The sequence below is a fragment of the Salarias fasciatus genome (assembly GCF_902148845.1).
Source record: "Salarias fasciatus chromosome 23 unlocalized genomic scaffold, fSalaFa1.1 super_scaffold_20, whole genome shotgun sequence".
NCBI classification, from domain to species: domain Eukaryota; kingdom Metazoa; phylum Chordata; class Actinopteri; order Blenniiformes; family Blenniidae; genus Salarias; species Salarias fasciatus.
This window is the reverse complement of record NW_021941230.1, coordinates 5473497-5501330: the sequence shown is the minus strand read 5'-3', so window position 1 is coordinate 5501330 and position 27834 is coordinate 5473497. Positions and strand designations below refer to the sequence as shown.

Sequence of the window (27834 nt, the reverse complement as noted above, 5' to 3'; positions counted from 1 at the left end):
CAAAATGCTGCATTCTGAAGCTAACGAGGCAAAAGATGTGGATGAAGCAGAGGAAGAGGAAACCTCCGAGACCACGAGAGTCACTCTAAATAACATGATGTAACTAATTCAGATTAGAAAAGATAAACGAGAGTGAGAGAGAGAGAGAGAGAGAGAGAGAGAGAGAGAGAGAGAAAGGGGCGTGCGAGGTAGGGAGTCAATGCAGGAAGCCCTCCAGATCAGATGAGATGATGGTGCTGCAGCAGAGTGGCCTATCCCTCACACCACCAGCTGTCTGCAGGCCCTGGCAAAACCACACTTAGCCCCCCCCCCCCCCCCCCCCCCCACACACACACACACACACACACACACACACACACTCCAGAGAGTAACCTGAGAGCCCGGGTTAATCCAGCAAACCAGCCGACCCATCAGCACTCGGTTTGCATAAGAAGATGACATCACAGATCAGCCGGGATTGGTCCGTGTGTGTGTGTGTGTGTGTGCGCGAGTGTGTGTGTGTGTGTGAATACGAGTTGATTGAGTCCCTGGAGGAGCTTCCCAGGCTCTACTTTATATTTTTATTTTACTTTATTTATTTTTTATATTTACCATCTAAGAGCTCGGCTGTCCTGGAATAAGGTTCAGTCCCTGTAAAGGTAGCAGAACCGGTGTGGGTGTGTGAGTGTGCGTGTGTGTGTGTATGTGTTTGTGTGAAAACGAGTTGATTGAGTCCCTGGAGGAGCTTCCCAGGCTGCACTTTATATTTTTTATTTTTTTTGTTATTTTTTAAAATTTACCTTCTAAGAGCTCAGCTGTCCTGAAAGAAGGGTTCGGTCCCCGTAAGGGTAGCAAAACCGGTCGGTGTGTGTGTGTGGGATTGACACGTGGGGGGAGGGACGGGGAGGAAGCGGGGGAGGGGGGGGGGTCTGAAAGGCATCTGCTTAATACTCTTATGTAAAGGCAGCTGTAATACACTCCTAGTAGAATCATTATTAAAGTGTGGATTTCCCCCCTCCCCTCCCCTCCCCCTACCCCTCCCCCTCCTCGCTGCCCCGCGGAGTCGCTTCCTACTCTACAGGTCAAAGGTCAAAGGGCTCCTCCTGGCTGGTTTTGGGGGTTTTCCTCCAGTCACTTTGAACACTTCTGAATGAAAACAATGTGTTTAAATGATGATAATGAATAATGATAATGATAATGAAGTGATCTTTCAGTTAAAATGGGACTGGAAAAAATAAATAAAAATGTAAAATAATGACATTCAAGCCATAAACAAAATAAATAAATAAATAAATAAAATTCAAACTTTAGTTTGAGCATAGACTACGTTAAAAAAAATTATATATATATATATGAATATATTAAAAAAATACTCCAAAATATGCTTGCTTTTTGAAAAAATTAATTAATTAAAAAAATTATTCAATTGATAAATAAGTAATATACAGTATGAATGAAAAAATAAAATAAAAAAGAGAAATTTCAGCCTAAAAATTCGTCATAAATGACAAAAAATAAGTTAAATTATTTGTTTTAATTAAAAAAACAGTTCAAGCATTAGTTTTAACATTAGAAGTAAACTCCCAAATATACATAATCAAGAAATAAGTAAATAATTGAAAAAAAAAATTAAAATAAGAAAGGTTAAAATTGCACCAAAAACTTTAAAGTAACTTATAATGTGGCTTAAATTCAACATTTAAGCCAAATATTCCATTTTTTGTTCAGGAAATAAAGAATAAAATTAGATTTAAAGACAAAAAAAGTGAAAATAAATCAAATGAAAACGTTACTTTGAATTTGTTCAATAAATTACTGTAAAATGATTAAAGACTGGCAAAAAGTTTGATTCAAACTCTTAAAATCTGACTGGATCTCCTCAGGATTACTAAATAAAAGCTAAACGTTCCATCATAGTGATTCTCTGTCATCATCGCATGTCGACTCTCCATCACCTTGTTTGCCCTAAATCATGCAAACCCGCCATCTGCCCCCCCCCCCCCACCCCCCAACCCCACCCCCCACCCCGCCAAAATAAGAGCCAGAGGATTCCATTTAGCTGCGTCTGGAATGGGTCCAGATGATGATGGTGAGGATGATGACGATGATGATGATGATGATGATGAGGGTCATACTGGGTGCTCATGGCTAATTCACACCCCCCCCCCCCCCCCCCTTCCCCCCACCCCCCACCATTCCTCTGGTCTGATCCAGGAGGTCAAAGGTGAAGCCAGGTGTTTCATTCAGAGTCTCTGCTCCATTCCTTTCGCTTCTCTTTTCTATCACTTTCTGTTCTGTTCACTTTTATTCTGTTAGGTTTCAGTTCTGTTTTCTTCTTCTTTTATTCTATTCTCTTCAGTTGTATTCTATCTTTTCTGTTCACTTCTACTTGTCTCTGTTCTATTATTTTCTTTTCTATTCATTCTACCATGAATTCTTTTCGGGTCTATTCTCTTGAGGTCTATTGTTCTCCATTCTATTGTGTTCTTTTCTATTTACTTCTATTCTGTACTGTTTCTATTCGGTTGGGTTTCAGTTCTATTTTATTCTTTTCTAGTCTGTTCTATTAGTTGTGTTCTATATTTTATGTTCAATTCTACTTTTTTTCAGTTGTATTATTTTCTGTTCTATTCAGTTCTACTCTTCTCAATTCTATTGAGGTCTATTGTTCTCTTTTCTGTTATGTTCTTTTCCATTCAGTTCTATTCTTCTCTATTCTGTTATTCTCTGTCAAATTCAGGCCTCTTCTTCTCTATCCTGTTCTGTTCCGGTCTATTCTACTCTTTTCTACTCTATTTTCTTTCCTTTTCTATTCACTTCAAATCTATTCTGCACTATTTCTATATTTCTATTGGGGGTTCTCTTCAGTTCTGTACTGTGGAATTTCTTTTCACTTATTTTCTCTTCTATTCGACTCAGATCCATTCATTTTCTGTCTTGTCCTCTATATTCTATGGTTTTCTGTTCTATTATCCCATTCTATTGTTTTCTTTTCTATTCTATTGTTTTCTACTCTATCACATTCTATTCTGTTGTTTTCTATTTTATCCTATTCTATTGTCTTTTATACTTTTTTCTATTCTATTCCATTCTGTTCTGTGTTCTGTTCAATTTTCTCTATTCTCTGTTCGATTCCATGTTTTCTATTCTCTCTGTTCTATTCTTTTCTATTCTATCTTTTCTATTCTCTGTATTCTATTCCTTTCTATTCTATCTGTTCTATTCTTTGGTATTCTATGTTTTTTGTTCTCTCTGTTCTATTCTTTTCTATTCTATCTTTTTCTGTTCTCTCTGTTTATTCTTTTCTATTCTGTTTTCTATTCTCTATATTCTATTCTATTCTATTCTATTCTATTCTATCTGTTCTTTTCTTTTGTATTCTATGTTTTCTATTCTCTCTGTTTATTCTTTTCTATTCTGTTTTCTATTCTGTCTATTCTATTCTTTTCTATTGTATGTTTTCTCGTCTTCCTGCCTCTCGGGTTAAGTTCATCTCCTGGTTTCACCTCTGAGGAGTTCAGACCCGTCCCTCCTCACATGGTTCACCTCTCCAACACTTCACCGCCTCCAAATCCTCCTGACCTTTGACCCCTCCTCCTCCTCCTCCTCCTCCTCCACCTCGGAATACCGCCTCGCTTTAATTAGCGCCTCTAATCTTAGCCCGCGGCGTTTCCTTTCTCGGCCCGCTCTTCCGTCTCAGACGCCCACTCCCTTCCTTAAAATAACCCCCCTCGTGACCTCTGACCTCTAACCCCACCCCCGTCACTCACCAGTTGACCAGCATGGCGGCGTTGTTCCCCGCCATGAAGGGCAGCTCCGCCCGGACGCCGCCGCCGCCGCCGCCGAACAGCAGCAGCAGCAGGCCCAGCAGCGCGGCCCCCGCCATGCCTCCGGGCTAGGGGGGGGCAGGGGTCATCAGGTCGGAGGTCGTCTCAGCATATCCCCGCGGGAAAAATCACAAAAAAATTTCAAAATAAAAGCAGACGAAGAAGAAAAAGAAGAAGAACTATCCTCCCTCCATCACACCTGTAGTCCCAGCAGCTCCGACGTGTGTGTGTCCACACTCTCCGATCGCGTGTGTGTGTGTGTGTGTGTGTGTGTTGGCAGGGCGAGTGGGCGGGGCTTAGCCCGCCCTTCCTCCTCCTCCTCCTCCTCGCTGATGGCAGGATGCAGATTGTAACCGAGGATTAGGGAGCTGCAAAAATCCGATTTTGCCCCGAGAAAGCCTGCTGTATTAGTGTGTGTGTGTGTGTGTGTGTGTGTGTGTGTGTGTGTGTGTGTGTGTGTGTGTGCGTGTGTGTGTGTGTGTGTGTGTCGTCACAAACTGCTGCTGCAGGATTTCTGTTTGTTTTTTTCCCCTTTTTTAAAGCCTCAAATGCAAAATCTACACTTTAACTGAATGTTGTTGAAACTCTTCTTCCTCCTCCTCCTCCTCCTCTTCCTCCTCCTGCTCCTCCTCCTCCTCCTCCTCTTCCTCCTCCTGCTCCTCCTCCTCCTCTTCCTCTTCTTCCTCCTCTTCTTCCTCCTCCTCCTGCTCCTCCTCCTTCTTCAAAAAAACATCTGTTTGAATTTATTCAACATAAATAGATTACAATATAATCATTACATTAAATTATATGTGTGTGTGTGTGTGTGTGTGTGTTGCTGCATGAAGTAAGTCAATGAATAAAAATATCAAGAAAAATAACCCAAAATAAATAAAAATGCGTAAGTGAAATAAAAAAAAACAAAATGAAATTAAAGTAAATAAATTTAAAAAAAAGAAATCACATTTACTAATAAAATTTTAACAAATGAATAAAAATAGAAATAACCCAAAATAAATGAAAAATAAATAAGTGAAATAAACAAAATTCCAAAAATGAAATTAAATAAGTCATTACATTTAAGAAAACAAATTTCAATACGTTTAATTAAATTAAAAAGTGAACAAAAAAATTAAAAAATGAAAAAAATAATGTCTTTAAATAATATGTATATATATATATATATATATATAATATATATATATATATATATATATATATATATAATTAAACATTAGTTGGATTAAATAAATTGTATAAAACTCCATTGTTCTCAAAGTGGTTAAAACATAAATAAGCTGTGATGTTCTTCATGTTGAGTTAAGTGTTGGTCTCTCTGGCGCCCCCCTGTGGCCAGGCCAGTACACGGTGATGATGGCCCACTTCTACCTGAAGAGGAAGATCGGCTACTTCGTCATCCAGACCTACATGCCTTGCTTCATGACCGTCATCCTGTCCCAGGTGTCCTTCTGGCTCAACCGGGAGTCCGTCCCGGCCCGGACCGTCTTCGGTGAGTCCCTCCCACCTCTGTCCTCTTCCCCCCCTTCCTAATGACCCGCCCTCTTCCTCCTGTTGCCAGGGGTGACCACAGTGCTGACCATGACCACGCTGAGCATCAGCGCCCGCAACTCGCTGCCCAAGGTGGCGTACGCCACGGCCATGGACTGGTTCATCGCCGTGTGCTACGCCTTCGTCTTCTCTGCCCTCATCGAGTTCGCCACCGTCAACTACTTCACCAAGAGGAGCTGGGCCTGGGATGGCAAGAAGGCCCTGGAAGCCCAGCTGCCCAAGGTCAGGCTCTTCATCATCATCCTCCTCTTCCTCCTCCTCTTCTCCCTCTCCTTCGTCCTCCTCTTTCTCCTCCTCTTCCTATTCCTCCTGCTCTGCTTCCTCTTCATCTTCCGCTTCCTCCGCTTCATCCTGTACTTCCTCCTCTTCCTTTTCTTTTCTACATTTTCTTCCTCTTCCTCATCATCTTCCTCTTCCTCTTCTTCCTTTTCTTCCTCGCCCTCTTCCTCATCCTCTTCTACCTTTTCTACCTCTTCCTCTTCTTCTTGCTTTTCTTCCTCTTCCTCATCCTCTTCTTCGTGTTCTTCCTTTTCCTCATGCGCCTCCCTCTTTCATTTCTTCCTCTTCCTCCTCTTCATCCTGTTCTTCCTCTTCCTCTTCTTCTTCCTCTTCCACCTCTTCTTCCTTTTTTCTTATTTCCCCTTCCTCTTCTTCCTCTTCCTCACCTTCTTCTTCCTTTATTTCCTCTTCTTCATCCTCTTCTTCTTCCTCTTCCTTTTCCTCTTCCTCCTCTTCTTCCTTTTATTCCTCTTCTTCTTCGTCTTCTTCTTCTTCTTCCTTCTCTTCCTCATGTTCTTCTTCCTTCGTTTCCTTTTTCTACTCTTCCTCTTTCTCTTCTTCCTCTTCCTCATCCTTTCTTCCTTTTTTCCTTTTCCTCTTCCTCCTCTTCCTCTTCTTCCTCTTCCTCCTATTCCTCTTCCTTTTTTTCTCTTCATCACCTTTTTTGTCTTCCTCCTCTTCTTCCTCTTCCTCATCCTCTTCTTCTTCTTCCTCTTCCTCCTCTTCCTCTTCCTTTTTTTCTTCTTCCTCACCTTTTTTGTCTTCCTCTTCTTCCTTTTCTTCGACCTTCCTCATCCTCTTCTTCTTCTCCTTCCTCTTCCTCATTCTCTTCATCTTCCTTTTCTTTTTTTTCCTCTTCCTCCTCTTCCCTGTCTCTTCCTCCTCCTCCTCCTCCTCCTCTCATCATCCCTCCTCCTCTTCCTCAGAAGCGTGACCCCATGATTCTCTCCAAGAAGCCCAACAACGTCTCCAACTTCACGGCCAACCTGTCCAAGGACGTGTCGGTGTCCACCATCTCCAATGCCACCAGCGGCGGCAGCGGCGGCGCTCCGCGGCCCCCGACGGCGGCGGCAAAGGCGGCGGCGCCCGACGCCAAGAAGACGTACAACAGCGTGAGCCGCATCGACAAGATGTCGCGCATCGTCTTCCCCGTCCTGTTCGGCACCTTCAACCTGGTGTACTGGGCCACCTACCTCAACCGCGAGCCGGTGGTGAAGGGCGTGGCCAGCGCCACGTAATCCGACACCTCCTGACTCCGCCCCCTCCCAGAGCAAACCGCCGAGCTTCTTTTCTTTAGTCTGCATGAGTCTCCAAAACGCTCGGTGCTCAGAACAGGAAGACAGGATTACGGTGGAAATTTTCTTTTTTCTTCTTTTTTGTTTCCGCCCGGCAACAATGAAGGGGAGCGATTGATTGGTTGATTTTTTTCCTTTTTTTTTTTTGTTCTGGGTTTCCATCCTTCTGGTTTCCCAGCCTGGTTTCCTAAAAAAAAAAAAAAAAACAATGAGAAATTATGACCGAAGGTGTTTCAGAACAGGATTTCCTCCGGGAATCGAACTGCAGCACGTCTCAAGCGAGGGTTCCGTTGAGCTAGAAGCCAAAAACTGTCAGTTAAGATTAATTTCAAGTTTAAAGTTGATGTAGAGCAGTGCTGTCAGTTTGAATTGCATTAATCGCGATTAATTAATTGAGGGCTGCCAGCGAGTTAATTAGTTTTTTTTTCATCGTGATTAATCACAGAATTAGGGTTAGAGCTAAAAATGGGCTCAAAGAAAAGAAAATTCACTTGACTGTCATTAGGACAGGTGAATTATGGGACTTTTTTTCCACAGGTGCATTATGGGACATTTTCCATCTCTGCACAGAGCAGATGCATTATGGGATATGTTTTTGTTTTTTGTTTGTTTGTTTGTTTGTTTTTAATCCCTGTACAGTTCAGGTGCATTATGGGACATTGTTTTCATCCAGTACAGGTGCATTATGGGACATTGTTTTCTCATCCCTGTACAGTACAGATGCATTATGGGACATATTTTTTCCATCCCTGTAGAGTGCAAGTGCATTATGGGACTTTGTTTTTTCATTCCTGTACAGTACATGTGCATTATGGGACTTTTTTCCATCCCTGTACAGTACGAGTGCATCATGGGACATTGTTTCATCACCCCTGTTCAGTACAGGTGTTGATTTTGTCTTGATTTGAAGCTCACAAAGGATGCATTTAATCATGATTAATTAACTGTCAGAACTGCAATTAATCAGTTAAAGCATTTTAATGGATCGGCAGCACTAACGTAAAGATCTTTCAGCCGTTGGCATCTTTAAGTTTCAGTCAGAATTTGGGAAACGGGGAGGAGAATCATGTAAATAGCTTCTTTATTTTCAACTCTGCTTTAAATCCGAAGCCTTCTGGAGAATAAAAAAAGAAAGAAAAGAAAAGATAAAAAAAAAAAAAAAAAGAAGCCAAAGTCTGTCGACTTTCTCGCCGCGTCGGACCGGATTGTGCCACATGCTGCAGGATTGCGTTGCACACTCTGTGAGACAAACTCAGGAAAAAAACAACTGAAAAAATAAAAAACAACAGAAGAAGAAGAAACCGTGGATGTAAATAAACTTTCTGCTGCTTTCGCTCTTTGAGATCTTTTTTTGTTTTTTTTTTGGAGGGAGGTCAGAGCTGCTGCTGCTGCTGCTGAAGATGATCCGAGCGTCTGTTTCCACGGCAACGACCTCTGACCTCTGACTTCTGTATCCGTGCCTCCGCCCCTCCTCCCCTCTCTTCGCTGCTCCGTCAGAACTCACACGAATGTCGTCATCTTCCATTTCCCTCCCCGGTTTGTGACGGTTTGGCGCCGATGTCCTCCTGTTTTAACCGCCTCTAAGCCCCGCCCCCCCCCCCCCCCCCCGTCTAAGCCCCGCCCCCGTTCTCCCCCTCCCTCATCCGCCATACATCTGTCAGAGGAACGGATTTATCCCCGCTTAAAGTTGCTTTCACTCGGCTCGGGGCAGAAGGGCGAGGACGACGACAACGACGACAATGATGATGATGATGAAGATGAGATGAGGAAAACCCCCCCTCCACCCCTCCGCCCCTCCCCCACCCAGAGACTTGTTTTCCTCCGGCCTCAGAGGGGGAAATGCCGCTAAAGCAATGAGCTCCAGGAGGGCTACAAATTAAAAGCATGAACTCAACTTCCTGTTGTTTTTCCTGTTTATTTATAAATCTATTTATAAAAAAAGAAAAAGAAAAACGTTCTTGCTTCAGTTTCTCGCCAAAATGCAGCAAAGCCTCGGCTTGACCGTGTACCTGCGTCTCTCTCTCTCTCTCTCTCTCTCTCTCTCTCTCTCTCTTCGTTTGTATTTGTTTTGTGTGTTATGATCAAAACGAATTAAATGAGACATTTTAAAAAAGAATCAAGGAGGACGCGTCTGAGGCGTGGTGTTTTATTTGAAAGCACGGTGGAGGCAGCATCAGGATCTGGGGCTGCTTTTTGCCTTCTATGTGTGTGTCATGGAGCCATTAATAGATTAATAGATGGTCCAAGAGTCTTTAAATGTGAGTTTTGATAATAAATTAAGTGAAAACAAATCAATAAAACAAAAACATTAAATAATAGAATAAAACAGTAAAAATAAAAACAAATCAATAAAATAAAAAGCATTAAATGAATCAAACAAAGAAATATCAATAAAATACATCAATAAAATGAAGGCAAATAAAATAAAAAACATTAAACAAATAAAGAAAAATAAAAAAACAAATCAATAAAATAAAATATTAAATAAAGAATAACAAAATAAAGACAAATGAAACAAAAATGTTAAATAAAATTAAGAAAAACAAAAATGTTAAATAAAATGAAGAAAAACAAAATAACATTAAATGAAGAAAGACAAATTAAAAACAAAAACATTAAATCAATAAACAAATAAAAAAGAAATAAAAATAAAAATAAAATAACATTAAATCAATAAAATAAAGAAACTAAATAAAGCATTATAGAAAAATAAAGAAAACTAAAATAACATTAAATCAATAAAATAAAGACAAATTAATAAATTAATAAATACATTAAGTAAAATAAAGACATCATTAAAATAAAGACATTAAATTTGCAGGTGAGGTTCGTTCAGAGTCCGGATTCACCTTGAGTGACCCAGACTGTCAAATAGAGCCAGAATAACTCAGGTTTTCAAAAGTTTCATTTTTAAAATCACAATTAATTGTATTATTTCTGTAGTTGATCGTGATTATTATTATTATTTTTTTTTTTTAGTTTATCACAATTTATTGCATCATTTCTTCAGTTATCTGTGATTAATCACATCATTTTTATGGTTAACCACAATCACATCATTTCTGTTGTTAACCACAATTAATCACATTTTTTTTTAAGTTAAACACAGTTAATCACATAATTTCTTTAGTTAATCATGATCAATCACATTATTTCTTTAGTTTATCACGATGAATAATTTTATTTCCATAGTTAATCGTGATCAACTGTGTCATTTCCTTAGTTGATCACAATTAATCGCATCATTTCTTTAGTTCATCACGACTTTTCTTGAGTTAACCACAACTGTAAGGGAGATACCGGAGATTACGTTCTTTAAGATTGGTCCAGCATCATGATGGGTGTCAGCGTTAGCCGGGCTTCCTTGGGGAAGCTTGGGAATGGTTGGCTTGGGCCACAATACACTCTTTCCGGCTCAGAAGGATCCGGCATGATCCCTCTGGTGGGTAGCCTTGTAAAGCAGCCCCGCCCACTCCTCATCCAGTTTGGATTTTGGAGTTGGGCTCAGTCTGGACAAGAGCCCATGGAAACTTCCTGCATCGGGCATCGGTTACTCCTTTGACTGACAGCGTACTTCAGCCAATTAGCAAAACAAAAACGTCATCAAAATGCATGAGTTTCTCTTTAGCTGTAGCTTCTCTAAGGGTTAGCTTTAGCTCTTTAGCTCTAGCTTCTCTAAAGGTTAGCTTTAGCTTTTTAGCTCTAGCTTCTCTAAAGGTTAGCTTTAGCTCTTTAGCTCTAGCTTCTCTAAGGGTTAGCTTTAGCTCTAGCTTCTCTAAAGGTTAGCTTTAGCTCTTTAGCTCTAGCTTCTCTAAAGGTTAGCTTTAGCTCTTTAGCTCTAGCTTCTCTAAGGGTTAGCTTTAGCTCATTAGCTCTAGCTTCTCTAAAGGTTAACTTTAGCTCTTTAGCTCTAGCTTCTCTAAGGGTTAGCTTTAGCTCTTTAGCTCCAGCTTCTCTAAAGGTTAGCTTTAGCTCTTTAGCTCTAGCGTCTCTAAAGGTTAGCTTTAGCTCATTAGCTCTAGCTTCTCTAAAGGTTAGCTTTAGCTCTTTAGCTCTAGCTTCTCTAAAGGTTAACTTTAGCTCTTTAGCTCTAGCTTCTCTAAAGGTTAACTTTAGCTCTTTAGCTCTAGCTTCTCTAAGGGTTAGCTTTAGCTCTTTAGCTCTAGCTTCTTGACACGCAACGACACGCGAAAACGTCTTTTCCTGTTAGAAACTCACCAAGCGCAGACTCTGGTTCTTGCTTGATTGCAGCCTTCAGACTAGGGTGACCACCTGCTAATGAGTCCAATGGGGGACAAGGGGTATGAATCTGAGGGACAATCTGGGACACCGCCCAGCGTGGCGGCGCCCCCACCCGGCTGGCAGACTCACTCACTGATACCGGTTCACCAAGTTCCAGCAGATACCACTTTACATGGTGTATTAATGTTGATTCTTGTTGCCCTGTTCCCCTAACAGACGTAGTTGCTGCTGTATCCTCATAACAGGCCATCCTTGTCAATGAGCCCTTAGCTTTCAATGTGTTTTGCTTTTCCCAGGTTCTTCGACCGATTGACTCCAAATTACTTGCGAATCCCATTACTACACAGTCTGGTTCAGACACAGATCTTTGTTTGCTCTGGCAATGTTCCTAATAATTTTTATTAATATTTTTTTATGAAAAAAAGAGTTTTTTTCTCATAGCTTGCAGGTTATTTAACCTATTTACTCCAAATCACCTGTGGATTACATTCCCAACTGTGGGGGATTGACCCGGGTACTCTATCTGCCTTTTATTCAACGATCAATCACATCATTTCTTCAGTTCACTGCGATGAGAAATTTTAGTGCTGTCATGCGATCAAAAAAAGAATTAAATTAATTACAGGATATGTAATTAATTTATCTAATTAATCACATTCTAATCTCATATCTCCTTTAGGTCCCCAAGTGAAGAATTGGAATTCAGGGACGTTACAGAATTGTAGTGCATGACTCATCAAATGAAAATACAGAGAAGATTTGAAATCCACATTATTGTCGATGATGAATAAAAGAAACTCAAATAACACTTTCAGTGTGTTTCATTAATTAATTAATTCAAGAGAAGAAAAAAATTAAGTACATCCCAGCAAACCAGTTTGGCCTGGTGCACTTTCAAAAATGCAGTACAAATATAGATAAAAAAAATTCTGAAATAAAATGAGGCTGAGTCTCAAAGAGCCACTGAAGCAAACTGAATTCAAAATGAATACTAAAGCTAACTTAATACAACATGCCTCTAAATAAGACAACAACTCCATTCACATTGAATTGCCACTCAAGTGTGCTATAATTAATCTTATATTAAAAAGATTTAATGCGTTAATTTGAGGTGTAATTAATTAATCTAATTAATGCATTAAAGTGACAGCTCTAAGAAAATTACCACAATCTCAATATTGAGCTGATCTAATGCTGCAAAGCACCACAAAATGTCAAACGCTGTTGCATTATGGGAGTTTTTACAAACAAACTCTGGCTTTGATTGATTTTTTAATCCGCTGCTCTTAAATAACTGTTGAAATTGAATCTGCACCTTTGCATTTCCCACACTCTCCATGCTGGTCCAACACCAGTAACGTATCAACCCTGTAAATCCTCCGCAGCGTTTCTCTGCTCCCTTTTCTTCCCGCATTAATATTCATTCAAATCGTCTTTGCACGTGAAATGTCAGCATTAATAACCATTTGCTCGTGCGGGTCGGTCAGGTTAGTTTTAATCCCTGCAGCAATGAGGGAGAAATACAATATATACATAAAAACAAAAAAAACAAAAAAAAAAACAGCTGCAGTTCCGGGTTTCCTCCACCAGGGGGCAGCAGAGCTTCAGTGGAATGAAGCGGCGGGTTTGTTGAAGACAAAAAAATTGAATCAGAGTGTTTGTGGAGAGTTGACGTGACTCTGCGGCAAGAGGGGGGTGCGGGGGGTGGAGGGGGGGGGTTAATCAATAGTAAGGGTTTTTCTGAAGGAATCTGTTTATATTTGATTGACTGATTGATTGATTGATTGATTGATTGATCGAACCCCACGTGCAGGCGATCAGCTGATTGTGACGTCGCTTCTCTTTCCTCAGGTAGTGTGTGTGTGTGTGTGTGTGTGGTGTGTGTGTGTGTGTGTGTGTGTGTGTGTGTGTGTGTGTGTGTGATGCCCACACAGGCGGGTTTAGGGAGGGAGGGGGGAGAAAGGGGGGGTGGATCCAGTCCATTCAGACTCCTCTTCCTCACTCCTCCTCTTCCTCCATCCGGACCACATCAGCCTGATTGATCGTCGCGCGGCGCCCCCTCCTCTCCGCGCGAGGAGGAGGAGGACTGTGAAGGTAGCAGGTGGGTGGAGGTGTGGGAGGATGGGGGGGAGGGGGTGGAGGAGACCACCACCACCACACACACACACACACACACACACACACACACGCCGTTAATGCTGCTCCCGCTGCTCGTGTGGCCACGCAGCGGGGGAAAGTGTGTGTGTATGTATGCATGTGTGTGTGTGTGTGTGTGTGTGTGCGTGTGTGCGTGTGTGCGTGGGCGGATGAGGAAGTTCGGAGCTCGGATTGATGGTTGTTTTTTTTTTCCCTTTTCCTTTTTTTTTCTTTCTTTTTCTTTAACGCACCTCTTACTGTACAGGCGACACGGCTCCCGCCACCGGAGGCGATCCGCGCGCACGGAGGGGGGTAAAAAAATGACAATCAAGTTCGTGGCCGTCCTCTCCGTCGTTCTTGTGCTCGCGCCAGGTGCTCGGTGAGTCCGATTCCCCCCCAAAAAACAACCTCATTTACGCATTATTTTTTTCTCCATTATCACCAAGGGACGTTAAAAGTTGGGGGGGTGGAAGTGACATTTACGCAGCGTGTGTGCACAAGCTGTTTTCCTCTTTTTATTTTTTTTTTGTCTTAGGGTTTCCCCCCTTTGCACACACACACACATACACACACACCTAAATCCTCAGTCTGATCGGGATGTGAAGCTTTTGTAGAAACTGCTGGTGAAAGTTTGTGATCATTTGTCCTCGGTCCTCCTCGCAGCTCCGACCTGCTGGATTATGGCAACGACGAGGAAGATCTCCACGACGCGCACGGCAGCCAGCGGCTGGCGCCCAAGACGCACCAGGCGGACGCCACGCGCATCCTCAACAACCTCCTGAGGGAGTACGACAAGACGCTGCGGCCGGACATCGGAGGTAAGAGGCGCTGGAGCTGTCTGTGGTGCTGGAGGCTCCCGGAGCTGTCCGTGGTGCTGAAGGTTCCTGGAGCTGTCCGTGGTGTTGAACCCTCCTGGAGCTGTCCGTGGTGTTGAACCCTCCTGGAGCTGTCCGTGGTGCTGAACCCTCCTGGAGCTGTCCGTGGTGCTGAAGGTTCCTGGAGCTGTCCCTGGTGCTGGAGGCTTCTGGAGCTGTCCGTGGTGCTGGAGGCTCCCGGAGCTGTCCGTGGTGCTGGAGCCTCCCGGAGCTGTCCGTGGTGCTGGAGGCTCCCGGAGCTGTCCGTGGTGCTGGAGGCTCATTTGTCGGGACCTGCTCACAGTTCTTTAGGATTGGGTGTCTGGAGCTGTCCGTGGTGCTGGAGGACTGGACTTGTCAGTTGTTCTGAAGTCTTGGGTGTCTGGAGCTGTCCATGGTCCTGGAGGATTGAGTATTTCAACATGTCAGTTGTTCTGGATTGATATGTCTGGAGCTGTCTGTGGTTGTGGAGGACTGGACATGTCAGTTGTTCTGGAGTTTTGTGTGTCTGGAACTGTATGTGGTTTTGGATTTGCATGTCTGGTGCTGTCTGTGGTTCTGGAGTATTGACTGGACATGTCAGTGTTTCTGGATTCGTGTCTCCGGAGCTGTCCATGGTTCTGGGAAACTGGACTTGTCTGTTGTTCTGGAGTCTTGCATGTCTGGATCTGTCCGCCGGTTGTAGAAGACCGGACATGTCAGTTTTTCTGGAGTATTGACTGTCTGGAGCTGTCTGGTGTTCTGGATTCACATGTCTGGAGCTGTCTGGGTTTCTTGAGTATTGACTGTCTGGACATGTCAGTGGTTATGGATTCATGTCTCTGGAGCTGCCCATGGTTCTGGCAAACTGGACTTGTCTGCTGTTCTGGAGTCTTGTATGTCTGGATCTGTCCGTGGTTCTGGAGGACTGGGTGTCTGGATATATCAGTGGTTCTGAATACCTCATTTTCCTGGAACTGTTCGTAGTTCTTGAGGATCGAGTGTCTAGACATGTCAGTGATTCTGGATTCAAGGGTCTGGAGCTGTCTGTGGTTCTGGAGGATTGAGTGTTTGGAGCTGTCCATGGTTCTGGAGGTCTTGGTGTCTGGACATGTCAGTTGTTCTGGATCCATGTGTGTGGAGCTGTCCGTGGTGCTGAAGGCTCATTTTTCTGAACCTGCATGTGTTTCGGCATTATTGGGTTTCTGGAGCTGTCCGTGATCCTGATAGGACTGGGTGTCTTGATATGTCAGTGGTTCTGAACACCTCATCTACCCGGAACTGTCCATGGTTTTCAAGATTCTCATGCCTGGATCTGTCCGTGGTGCTGAATGCAACATGTCCCAAAATAACATTACTATAACAACTCTTCGTCAACCGGGGTTAACTAGCCCGTCTCAGCACGGTCTGCATGTCTGTGGTTCTGGAGTCACATGTCTGCTGCGGTCTGTGCTTCTGGAGGCTTGTGTGTCTGGAGCTGTACATCCTTCTTTAGACTCACCTACCTGGAGCTGTCCGGATCATGTGCCTGGACCTGTCCATGGTGCTGAATTAGATCATGTCTCACTATAACATCCCTTCTACAACAACTCATCATCAGCTGGCTAAAAATAACCCGTCTCACTGTGTCTCTGATGTGATTCTGGTTTGTTTCGTGGTTCTTGTGGCTTGTGTGTCTGGCGCTGTCCATGGTTCTGAATTGCTCATGAACTGGGAGCTGTCCGTGGTTCTGCAGCCATATGTATCTGGAGCTCTCCATGGTTCTGGAGGCTCATATATCTGGACCTGTCCATGGTGCTGAATCACTCATGAACTGGGAGCTGTCTGTGGTTCTGAAGACTTGCGTGTCTGTAGCTATCCATGGTTCTGACTCAGTAATGCACATTCCTGATCATTAAGGACCATAACAGCGTATACCCACTTATTTTCCTCTCAGCACTGCATACACCCTCTTCTAATCCCCCTCTCTTGTATCTCTGAGCCACATCTTCCCGAGGATGATGGTGGATCACTCTCAGATAAAATGGATGAACTTTAAAAACTCCAGCATCTGCTGAGAGAAGCAGAATCTGTTTGTCAGCTTTTGGAAAATAAGGCGAGGAAACACGCTCTGTCCAGAGCAGGAAACAGTGTGACGGAGAGCGAAACGCTGTGAACACACTCTGCAGAAATGCACTCAGACAAGGCTGCTTTCTTGTTTTTTTTTTTTTTTTTTATATCTTCTCAAGGGTTAACAATGCCGCTAATAAACAGAGGATCCATCCTCATAAATCCTCACATTAATTTCACTTTAAACATCCTCAAACTCCATAAATAATCCATCACATCATACAGGTTTGTGCTGCTTCTCCATGACTCACATCTTTTTCCCAGACGTGAGCTTTTGTTTTGCCTCAGAAACATCCGATCGTTCCCGTTTTGCCGACCGGCTGCAGTGAGTCATAAATGTTCACGTTAGCAAGCCGCCGATCCCAGGAAATCTCCGGGTTTTTTTTAATGATTCTTAGTGGATTGCAGCATATTTTTTTCCCCCTCCTCATCTTTATAAATAAAGCTTGTTATAGATTGTAGTGTTTATTCAGGCAATCATGAGGCAGAAACTTGCATTTAGGCCTCATCAGCCGTGCTTCAGAACCACGAGGAGCTCGGCCATCTGGGGGAAAAAAATACCTTAGAGTGGAGGGGTTGGAGTGGCTGATCAGGAAGAGACTTTCTATTATAGATCTATCAGTATAGAACCCTTCAGACCAGAGGGCTTCATTCAGGCTAATTTCATCCTAAGTGGGCCGGATTGATGCGATTGCACCATAATAACCTTTGAATTTGATGTTTTTCTCTATGCTGATAATAGAATATCTGTATTTTCACAATAAAATCAAGCAAAAAATTACTATAAATACAATTTCAATGATATTAAATATCATAAATTCTGAGTTTTCTAATCATCGTACAAATAATTGACTTTTTTTTTTCTTTATCTAAAGGTGTTAAACCCCCGTGTTAGTGGAGATGACATTAATTTTCGGGTTAAATGAGGTGTGTCAAACACATTCTGGGGCTCCGCTTCATCCCAAGTGGTGAAATTGCTTCTTGAAAAAGTCAATATTTTTTTCCAAATCAGAATAATTAGTATCGAAAATGACTGTAATCTCAACAATTTATCCGTGAGCGTGGAACTCAAAGATTAAACCAAGCAGGACATCATGACTGAGAGGGGAAAAATAAGAGAGGGAAGGGTTTATTTGACTGAATGAAACTGAAATATAGAATCAGTTTATCAGTATTTCTATGTATGTTCCCTCAAAGAGCTTTAAAGCATGGTGGAGGCAACATCATGATATGGGGCTGCTTTGCTTTCTGTCTATGGACAGGCTGGAAATTCACATTTCAGAGCTTCCTTTGGAGTGCTGTTGGTTTTAATCGCATTAATTGCCAATGATTCATGGAGGCCTGTCTATGATTAATTTTTCAAAATTGCGATTAATCGCAGAATTGAGGTTAGCGTTAAAAATTGTCTCAAAGAAAAGAAATGATAGAGAAAAGTCATTTTACAGTCAATGGGACATTGTTTTTTCATCACAGGTGCATTATGGGACATTGTTATTTCATCACTGTGCAGCACAGGTGCATTATGGGACATTGTTTTTTCATCCCTGTACAGTCCAGGTGCCTTATGGGAGACTGTTTTTTTTTTCATCCCTGTACAGTCCAGGTGCATTCTGGGACATTGTTTTTTTTTTTTTTTTTTTTTTTTTTGTCCCTGTACAGTCCAGGTGTGATATGGGACATTGTTTTTTCATCACTGTGCAGTACAGGTGCATGATGGGACATTGTTTTTGCATTATGAGGATTAGATTCTCCATTTCAAACTTGCAAATGTTTGAAATCTCTTCTTGTGACCATTTTTTTAAAGGGATTTTCTGTGCTGATTAAAAATTCACAAATTGTACGATTAATCACGATTAACTATGGTCAGAGTTGCGCTTAATTAGTTGGTTTTTTGTAATCGATTGACAGCACTAGTTAAAAACCTGTATTTTCACACATTATTATCAAAAATGAGTTTAATCCCAACATGATGGTGAAAAATATGGAAGAAAAAAATGAAGATTTTGCTTCAAGTCCAAGTTTTTCCTCACATTTCAGGACAGTAAGAGTTGGTGGAGTCTGTCAACAGAGAAATAATGGAACCTCAACATATTTCAGGGCTTAAATGATCCCAGAAAAGTAAAGGAATGATTGATTTTAAAAACTGTGAAGACGTGTGAGAACAGGAAGAAGAGAAAAATAAAGAATCAGTCAATCAAAGCAACTGTGGGTTTCTGCCGCTTCACCTTTTGTTCTGATGTAGGAGGACGGAGTTTGGCTCCGTCTGAGACGACTTCATCTCAGAATATCTGCAGAAACTGATAAGATCTGCAGGGATTTTTAAGAAAAAACAAAAACAGAAACAGGTCCTGGGTTTACAGAGCTTAGTCTGAATCAGAGGAATAACCCAAAAAGGTTTCTTCAAGGAAAGTGGATGAGCCTGAAATTCATGCTGTCAGGGTGTGAAAACACCCATGATGCAACACTTTTATGTTGATATTTTACTGCATTTTGCAGCATTATTTTGAAATTTTTTTCCATTTTATGCTGGTGATGGTTAAAAATATGGACACTGTTATCATCTGCATATAGAACATTTTTTAATTTATTATTATTATTATTATTATTATTATTATTATTATTATTATTATTATTATTATTGTTATTGTTATTATTATTAGGGAGGCTGGGGACATTGAGTCCGAGTGGACCATGTTCTCCACCTCCATTGTCGAAGCAGCTACCCGGAGCTGTGGTCGTAAGGTCTCTGGTGCCTGTCGTGGCAGCAACCCCCGGTGGACCCGGAAGTAAGGGCTGCTGTCCAGCTGAAGAGGAGTCCTATCGAGCCTTGTTGGCTCATGGGACTCCATAAGCAGCTGGTACCAACAGGCCAAGCGAACTGCAGCCCAAGTGGTTGTGGAGGCAAAAAACTCGGCGGTCTGGGAGGAGTTTGGGGAGGCCATGGAGGAGGACTATCGGTCGGCCTTGAAGAAATTCTGGCAAACCGTCCGGCGCCTCAGGAGGGGAAAGCAGTCCCACTAACACTGTTTACAGTAGAGGTGGGGAGCTGCTGACCTCAACTGGGATATTGTTGGACGGTGGAAGGAAAGCTTCGCGGACCTCCTCAATCCCTCGTCACGTCTTCTGTGGAGGAAGCAGAGGCTGAGGTCTCAGAGGTCGACTCGTCCATCACTCAAGCCGAAGTCACCGAGGTGGTTGGTAAGCTCCTCGGTGGCAAGGCACCGGGGGTTGACGAGATTCACCCTGAGTACCTAAGTCTCTGGATGAGCAGGACTGTCTTGGTGACACGTCTCTGTAACATCGCGTGGCAGTCGGGGACAGTGCCTCTGGATTGGCAGACTGGGTGGTGGTCCCCCTGTTTAAAAAGGGGGACCGGAGGATGTGCTCCAACTACAGGGGGATCACACTCCTCAGCCTCCCTGGGAAAGTCTATTCCAGGGTACTGGAGAGGCGGATTCGACTGATAGTTGAACCTCGGATTCAGGAGGAACAATGCAGTTTTTGTCCTGGTCATGGAACAATGGACCAGCTCTACACCCTCCATAGGGTGCTCGAGGGTTCGCGAGAGTTCACCCAACCAGTTCAAGCGTTTTCTGGACTTGGAGAAGGCATTCCCTCGCGGTTCCTTGTGGGGGGTGCTCCGAGGATACGGAGTCCGGGGCCCCTTGTTAAGGGCCGTCCGGTCTCTGTATGACCGGAGTAGGAGTCTGGTCCACATTGCAGGCAGTAAGTCGGACCTGTTCCCAGTGCATGTTGGACTCCGGCGGGGCTGCCCTTTGTCACCAGTTCTGTTCATAATCTTTATGGACAGAATTTCTACGTGCAGCCAGGGGCCGGCGAGGTCCAGTTCGGGGACCACAGGATTTCATCTCTGCTTTTGCAGATGATGTTTGTCCTGTTGGCTTCATCGAACCTGAACCTACAGCATGCACTGGGGCGGTTCGCAGCTGAGTGTGAAGCGACAGGGATGAGGATCAGCACCTCCAAATCCGTGGCCATGGTCCTCAATCGGAAGAAGGTGGATTGTCCACTCCAGGTTGGTGGAGAGACTCTGGCTCAAGTGGAGGAGTTTAAGTATCTTGGGGTTTTGTTCTCGAGTGGGGGACAGATGGAGCGTGAGATTGACAGGCGGATCGGTGCAGCAGCTGCAGTGATGTGGTCATTGTATTGTATTGTATGGCCCTGTTGTGCTGAAGAAGGAGCTGAGCCGAAAGGAAAAGCTCTCGATTTACCGGTCAATCTATGTTCCCACCCACACCTGTGGTCATGAGCTTTGGGTCATGACCGAAAGGACAAGATCCCGGATACAAGCGGCTGAAATGAGCCTCCTCCGTAGGGTGGCTGGGCGCTCCCTTAGAGATATGGTGAGGAGCTCAGTCACCAGGGAGGAGCTCGGAGTAGAGCCGCTTCTCCAAATCGAGAGGGGCCAGCTGAGGTGACTTGGGCACCTTTTTAGGATGCCTCCTGGATGCCTCCCTGGGGAGGTTGTCCGGGCATGTCCCACTGGGAGTAAACCCCGGGGAAGACCCAGGACACGCTGGAATGACTACGTCTCTCAGCTGGCCTGGGAACGCCTTGGGATCCTCCCGGAAGAGCTGGAGGAAGTGTCTGGGGATGGGGAAGTCTGGACATCCCTGCTGAGACTGCTGCCCTCACGACCCGGCCCTGGATAAGCGGTGGAAGATGGTTGGACGTATGGAGTTTTTTTAATTTAGCGCTATTGTACAATTTTGTTTATTCCGGCAAAAAATTCTGCTGACTGTTTCTCTAAAATTGAGAACTACTTCTTTAATACAGGTGTTTCCCAGAGTATACTAAAAATAAAAATATGAAAAATGTCCTTTCCAGATTAAAACTATAGACAATGTCATCATCTGCATAGAGGAAAACTTAATTTTTTTTATATTATTTTATTCAATTTTATTTTACTTTGTTATTATTATTATTATTATTATTATTATTATTATTATTATTACATAATGGGTTGTATGTGGCCCAGTCTTTATTTTTTTTAATCCTCCATAGTTTTCTGGAACAAACTCTTTAAACCAAACTCTTCAGTTCAACCAGGCTGCATTGCTGAGATCATAAAATGACTTTTGTTGGATCAGAATGAGGCAGATTATGAATCTCAGGGTGGTTCCTGGAACATGACGGTGCGTTCACTGTCCTCCTGGAGACTCGGTCCAAATCCTCCCACCTCATTGGTCTGTTTTCTCTCACTCTGATTCTTTCTGCCACGTTCTGTCCGTCCTTCACCGCCGCTCTATTTTTGTTCTGACTTGCCGCCATGACGGCAGCGTTTCAGATTTCCTGCATCTCCAGTCGGAGAGCCTTCGGGGAGCTGCTCCGCTCTCATTTCTCATTTCGGGTTTGTTTTGCTTCCTGCAGCTCCAGGTGTTTCGCATTGCTCCACTGCCTCAGATTTGGGGAAATACAACCCAGCTGCACCACGTGGGAGCCAGGAAGGAGATTTTTTTTATGCTTTTATAAGTTTAATTGCGGGAAATCCTGTATTAAGGCAGCAGTTTTCAATTTTAGAGAGGGGATTATCAGAATTTGTTCCAGGAAACTATGGGGATTCAAGAAAACTAGCCAGATACTGCCCAATATCTAAGAAAAATAAATAAATAAAAATAAAAATACAATAAAAAATTAAAATAATAGAAAAGTAACTATAATAATATATGGAATGGTAAAGTCTATAATAATAATAATAATAGTAATAATAATAATAATAATAATAATAATACATGTAAAGTTTTGCTATATGCAGATGATGACATTGTATTTTTAACCATCACCACCTTAAAATGACTATAATTTCAACATAATTCTGCAAAATGCAGTGAAATATCAACAAAACTGTTGCATTTTGATTGTTTTTTTCACCCGCTCAACTTGAATTTGAGGCTAGTTTGATAGTAGCCAGGTAGCTAGATTTCATTTTAGCATCACCAATATCTCAACTCGGGTCTTGAGTGTTTTATTGGAACCACTAAATTTCATAAATTTTTCAAAAAATCTTTCAAGTTTGTTTGGTGGCCCGGATTGGAGCCTCTTGTGGCCCAATGTTGGCCCACGCACCTTACATGTGACAACATCATTTATTCATTTATGTATTTTTTAGCCTATTTAAACCTTTAACAGTGTTGATTCTCATGTAATATGCAACCATCAACCTTCTGCATCCAACATCTATGTGAAAATGACTCTCTGCTGCCACCTAATGCTCAAACACTGCATTGTCAATTCACCTTTAAATCCAATTTGCATATTGAGCTTTTGCAGCTGAAAAAAAAAAAAAAAAAGTTGATCCACATATTATCCCTTCACGTCAAAGATAAAGTGTGGTTTCCATGTGAACCGTTCCACTTCTGAAAAGAGTGATTTCCAAAATAAAAGCCTCTTCTAATTAGCAGTGTGCCTCTGTTAGCAGCATTACCTTCCTCTCCTCTCCTACTCTGGACTCCTGAATTCTCAGGCTTTATTAAGACTCAGATTCCCTCTGCTGGGGTGGGAAGGAGTCAGTCCGTGTATGTGTGTGTGTGCGTGTGTGCGTGTGTGTGTGTGTGTGTGTGTGTGTTTGGGAGCTTATCTCCACATCGTTCATACGGATTATTTGTGTTTTTTTTCTGGGATATCTGAAACGAGCGGGCGGCCAAATAACCTGCTGGGAATGAGATTTTCTGTCTCGCCTCGCCTCGGCTTGCTGTGCTCCAGTGTGTGTGTGTGTGTCTGTGTGTGTGTGTGTGTGTCTGTGTGTGTGTGTGTTTACACGCTGCCGGCTGTGGAAACACTCTGTTGTTCTCAGCCGATTTCACATATTCTTTATTAATTGGCCATTAGTTTCCAGCCCGGCTGTTTGTTTCTCAGTTTTTATGTATTTTTTGTTTTTCTTTCGGGTGAAGAATCCAGTATGAGAGGCAGCGAGGGGCCGTTCATGAAAAGTTTAATACATTTGGAAAAAACTTATTCAAACAGCATATTTGGCGCAGTGTGAAGACGCAGAAGGAAATAGAATAAAATGTGAAAACAGACTCATAAAGCAATAAAAATGAAATCCAAAAACCAAAGAGATGCTTAAAAAAGGATGTAAAAAACACAAATGTGGCTCAAAATTACTTCAGAAAGTAAATGAAAAATATGAGATTTAGAAAAAAAAAAATGTACTGGCTTAATTTGAAATGTAGGACTACCAGAGTGTGCCCGAAATGAGCAGATTTTCAAAATAAGAGTCTCTGGAGCGATGAACTGGGTGACTGGGCCACATCTGAGGCCGGGAAGCATGGTGTGTGTGTGTGTGCGTGTGCGTGTGCGTGTGTGTGTCCCTATTGTGTCACTTCCCCGTGGCGTCCCGGGCTGATGGTTGAGGGAGACGAGGATGAGCCTCGTGCATGAGCGTCGTGCACGCTCGCAGGACGGGACGCGGCGTGGATGGCGTGCGGTGCTTGGCGGGGAATTAAGGACGGAGGAGGACGTCAGGGTGGACGGGGGGGGGGGGCCGCACACACACACACACACACACACACACACACACACACACACACACACACACAAACACACACAAATACAGATTAATTTAACTTTTCCAGAGTGAGTGTGTGTGTATTTGTCATTGTGTCAGAAGTGTGTGTGTGTGTAATTGTGTCCGATGTGTGTGTGTGTGTGTGTGTTTGCATGTGTGCGAATATTTTCATGAGTATGTGTGTGTATCCGGCTGTGTATGTGTCTGTGTGTGCACATGTGGGTGATTGTAGGTGTGTATATGTGTGTGTGTGTGTGTGTGTGTGTGTGTGTGTGTGTGTGTGTGTGTGTGTGTGTGTGTGTGTATAATTGTTTATTGTGTATGGAATTGTGTGTGTGCACACGGGCGTGTATGTGCAATCGTAGCAGGTGTGTGTGTTTCAATATAATTGTATCCATTGTGTGTAGTTGTGTTACATAGTGTGTGTGTGTGTGTGTGTGTGTGTGTGTGTGTGTGTGTGTGTGTGTGTATTCTACGCTATAACTCAATGGATTATAGTTATAAATGCCCCCCACCTATTTTTTCTAAGTTTCAAAAAGTTGTGTATTCCATGTTTCTATGGCAACAGAGTCAGAGCTTTTTCAAAAAAAAAGTTGTTTTCCCTTGAGTCTACAGAGTCAGAGCATTTTTAAAAAAAATGTTTTCCCATATTTGTACGGTGTGACAGCATTTTCAACAAAGTTGTGTTTTAAAATATCTTCATTTTTGCAAAAACTAAACAATTTCAACATGAATGCTACTTTAGCACATAGAAACCTCAAGAAAACTTGTGGTAAATCAGTTTGTCCACCCTGACAGTTTGACTTTGAGGCCAAATTGCTCACACCCAGGTGCCACTTTTTAGAAATTATACAAAAATCAATTTTTCCTTTGATATTTTTCACCATTTATCCTCTCCTCCACATTGTGTTCTGCTGAGATCTTTCAGCTTAAAGTAAAAAAAAAAAAAAGCAGCCTTGAGGACGGATCAATAGATGGAAGCGCTGTTTTTGAAAAACTTCTCAAACTGCCGCCACCCTGAAATTATGGCGTTTCAGTGGGAGACGGTGTTTGAGGCTCCCGGCAGGAGTCCTGCCTTCATCTGGCACAGCGGCGGCTCCACAGCTCCTGAGAGGAAAAGAAAAGAAAGGCTGTAATAGCAGGGGTATTCCAGCAGGGGGTGATGATGCTGGCATCCCATTGGATCCCATTCGAAAGTGCTGATTTTATGAGTGTAAATCAACATATTAAACAGTCTAGTGATGATGTCACGTTAGCTCCGCCCATCTTTTATATAGTATGATGATGTGACATTAGCTCCGCTCATCTTTTATATACAGTTCATGTATGACATCACGTTAGCTCCGCCCATCTTTTATATAGTCTATGATGATGTCACGTTAGCTCCGCCCATCTTTTATATAGTATGATGATGTCACATTAGCTCCGCTCATCTTTTATATACAGTTCATGTATGACATCACGTTAGCTCCGCCCATCTTTTATATACAGTCTATGGATGATGTCACGTTAGCTCCGCCCATCTTTTATATACAGTCTATGTATGACGTCACGTTAGCTCCGCCCATCTTTTATATAGTCTATGATGATGTCACGTTAGCTCCGCCCATCTTTTATATACAGCCTATGGATGATGTCACGTTAGCTCCGCCCATCTTTCAGAAACGATGTAATGAACATGTTGGTTTGTTTGTTTTGTCATGAAAACAAAACATTGAGCATTTTCAGAAAGTTCAGATTTACTCCATTTCCTAATGGAGTGGGAGCTTTTTGAAAAAGTGCTGCCATGTTAACACTGAGACAGAGTCAAAGCATTTTCAAAAAGTTTTCCCATGTTTCCATGAAGATGGAGCCAAAGTGTTTTCACAAAGTTGCATTTTTGCCCATTTTTCCACAGAGTCAGCGCTTTTTTCCAAAAGTTGTTTTCCAATGTTTCATTGGAGACAGAGTCAGTGTTTTCGAAAAGTTGTTTTTCCATGTTGCTATGGAGACGGAGTGAGAGCATTTTCAAAAAGTTGTATATTCTCTGATTCCATGGAGATGAAGTTGCAGCGTTTTCAAAAAGTTGTGGTTTCTCATGTTTTTCTGGAATCAAAGCATTTTCTAAAAGTTGAGTTTTCCCATGATTCTACAGAGTTGGAATGCTTTTGAAAAGTTGTGCTTGCTCATGTTTCTGTGGAGTCACAGCTTTTGAAAAGTTGTTTCCTATGTTTCTCTAGAATCTGAGAATTTTCAAAAAGTTTTGTTTTCCCATGTTTCTCTGGAATCTAAGAATTTTCAAAAAGTTTTGTTTTCCCATGTTTCTCTGGAATCTAAGAATTTTCAAAAAGTTGTGTTTTTCCATGTTTCTACAGAGTTGGAATGTTTTCGAAAAGTTGTGCTTGCTCATGTTCCTCTGGAGTCGAAGCATTTTCAAAAAGTTGTGTTTTCCCATCTTTCCACACCGACCGAGTCTCTGCATTTCGTAAAACTTCCACCTTTCGAGCCACTTTCAAAAACCACTGTGGTGCCGCTTGTTGAACACGTCTCTCTATGCAGACTCTTCTTCTGTGGTTAATTATAAGTAAATTAATAAGTCACTCCACAGGAGGCGGCCATCAGTCCTCCAGCTCACCTCCAATCACGATATATGGTAATGAGGCCGTAATCACCCATAATTCCTTGTTTTCCCCTGATGGACGCAGAGCCTCATTAAATCTCCAGCTGTGCTTTTTTGACGTCCCGGTGTGAAAGTGAGGAAAAGCGGTGCCTGGGGAGCAGTTTTTAAACCGTCTTATGTCACTTTAGCACATTGAATATTCTCTCTTTATTCCCCACTCGCTCAAGATCAAAGAGATTATGGGATTAGCCTCCTGATTAGCATAATTCTGACTTTATAGTGTTTAGATTGGTTAAATGTGGCGTCTCTGGATGTGCCTGACTAAAAGTCCCTATAATCAATAGAAATGCTTGTCTGTGGGATAATTGATTGGTTGATTGATCCAGGAAAACAGTAAGGTTTTCATTGTTTTGGGAGTCCATTGGCAACGGAGGATCTTTTTGTGGAAAAATGCTCAGAAATGATGCTTTTCTGCTGACTTGGTTATAGATGCATATACACATAGACATATGTGCAAAGAGCCATAGGCGTATGTGTGGAGAGCTATATGGGCATAGAACCATAGACATATGTACATAGAACTATGAATATATGTACATAGAGCCAGAGATATGTGCATACTTCCCGAGATACTGTATGTACATATATATATATATATATATATATATATATATATATATATATATATATATATATATATGTATGTTCTTGGAACCACAGATATATGTGCATAGAGCCAAAGATATACAGACTGTTCTGGCTCCTTATGAGCCACCCCATATACTGCTGTATGAGGTTATTTTGATTGTCTTGAATTACATGTTTGCGTTCTTTATGGTGCGTTTTTATTTTGAAATGAAACCGGAAGTCGCGCCGATCACCACTTCCTGTCCAATGGAGAGTTTGAAAAAAACTGAACTTTTTTGTCTTATACTGTGTATCTTGAGGCCAGCACAGCCTGTGAGTTGATAAAATATGATGTACAGACGTTACACTAATTGTTATTGTGTGTTTTGAAATGTTCGGTATGGGTAGTGCTTCTGGAAATGTGTTTATTTGCAGTGTTAGCATATACGCTAATGAGCAATTAGCTAGTGGCTAGTGCTAGCATGCTTGTTTATTGTAACCTAGCTCTGATGCTATTTGTGTTTGTGTGTTACAGTTTTACCATTTATTCATTGATATTAAAGACCACTAAAGGAGCGGTGGTGTGGTTTTTGGACATTGGTTAGCTACCTGCCTAGCAACAGAGCGCGAGGGCAGGACATGGACATAGAACCATATATGTGCATAGAGACAGGTATATGTGTAGAGCTATAGATATATGTGCATAGCTCCATAGACATATTCATAGAGCCAGAGATATGTGTAGTTCCTTAGATTTATGTGCATAGAGCTATAGATATGGGTGCCTAGAGTTACATATATATGTGCATAGAGAGTAGAGAAGAATCTTTCT

The 27834-nt window shown here is 42.3% G+C and overlaps 2 protein-coding genes across 2 annotated transcripts in view; both read left to right on the top strand.

The window, feature by feature from the left end:
• LOC115383600 (gamma-aminobutyric acid receptor subunit alpha-5-like) overlaps nucleotides 1-6871 on the top strand; it is a 27666-nt gene extending 20795 nt beyond the window's left edge. Inside the window, exons 7-9 of the mRNA XM_030085733.1 lie at nucleotides 5143-5295; nucleotides 5365-5576; nucleotides 6560-6871. Coding sequence (XP_029941593.1) covers nucleotides 5143-5295; nucleotides 5365-5576; nucleotides 6560-6871 — 677 coding nt within the window. The remainder of the gene's footprint in view (nucleotides 1-5142; nucleotides 5296-5364; nucleotides 5577-6559) is intronic.
• A 6755-nt stretch (nucleotides 6872-13626) lies between these two features.
• The window catches only part of LOC115383599 (gamma-aminobutyric acid receptor subunit gamma-3-like), a 73648-nt gene continuing 59440 nt past the window's right edge, over nucleotides 13627-27834 (top strand). Inside the window, exons 1-2 of the mRNA XM_030085732.1 lie at nucleotides 13627-13685; nucleotides 13970-14124. Of these exons, the coding sequence (XP_029941592.1) occupies nucleotides 13627-13685; nucleotides 13970-14124 (214 nt within the window). The remainder of the gene's footprint in view (nucleotides 13686-13969; nucleotides 14125-27834) is intronic.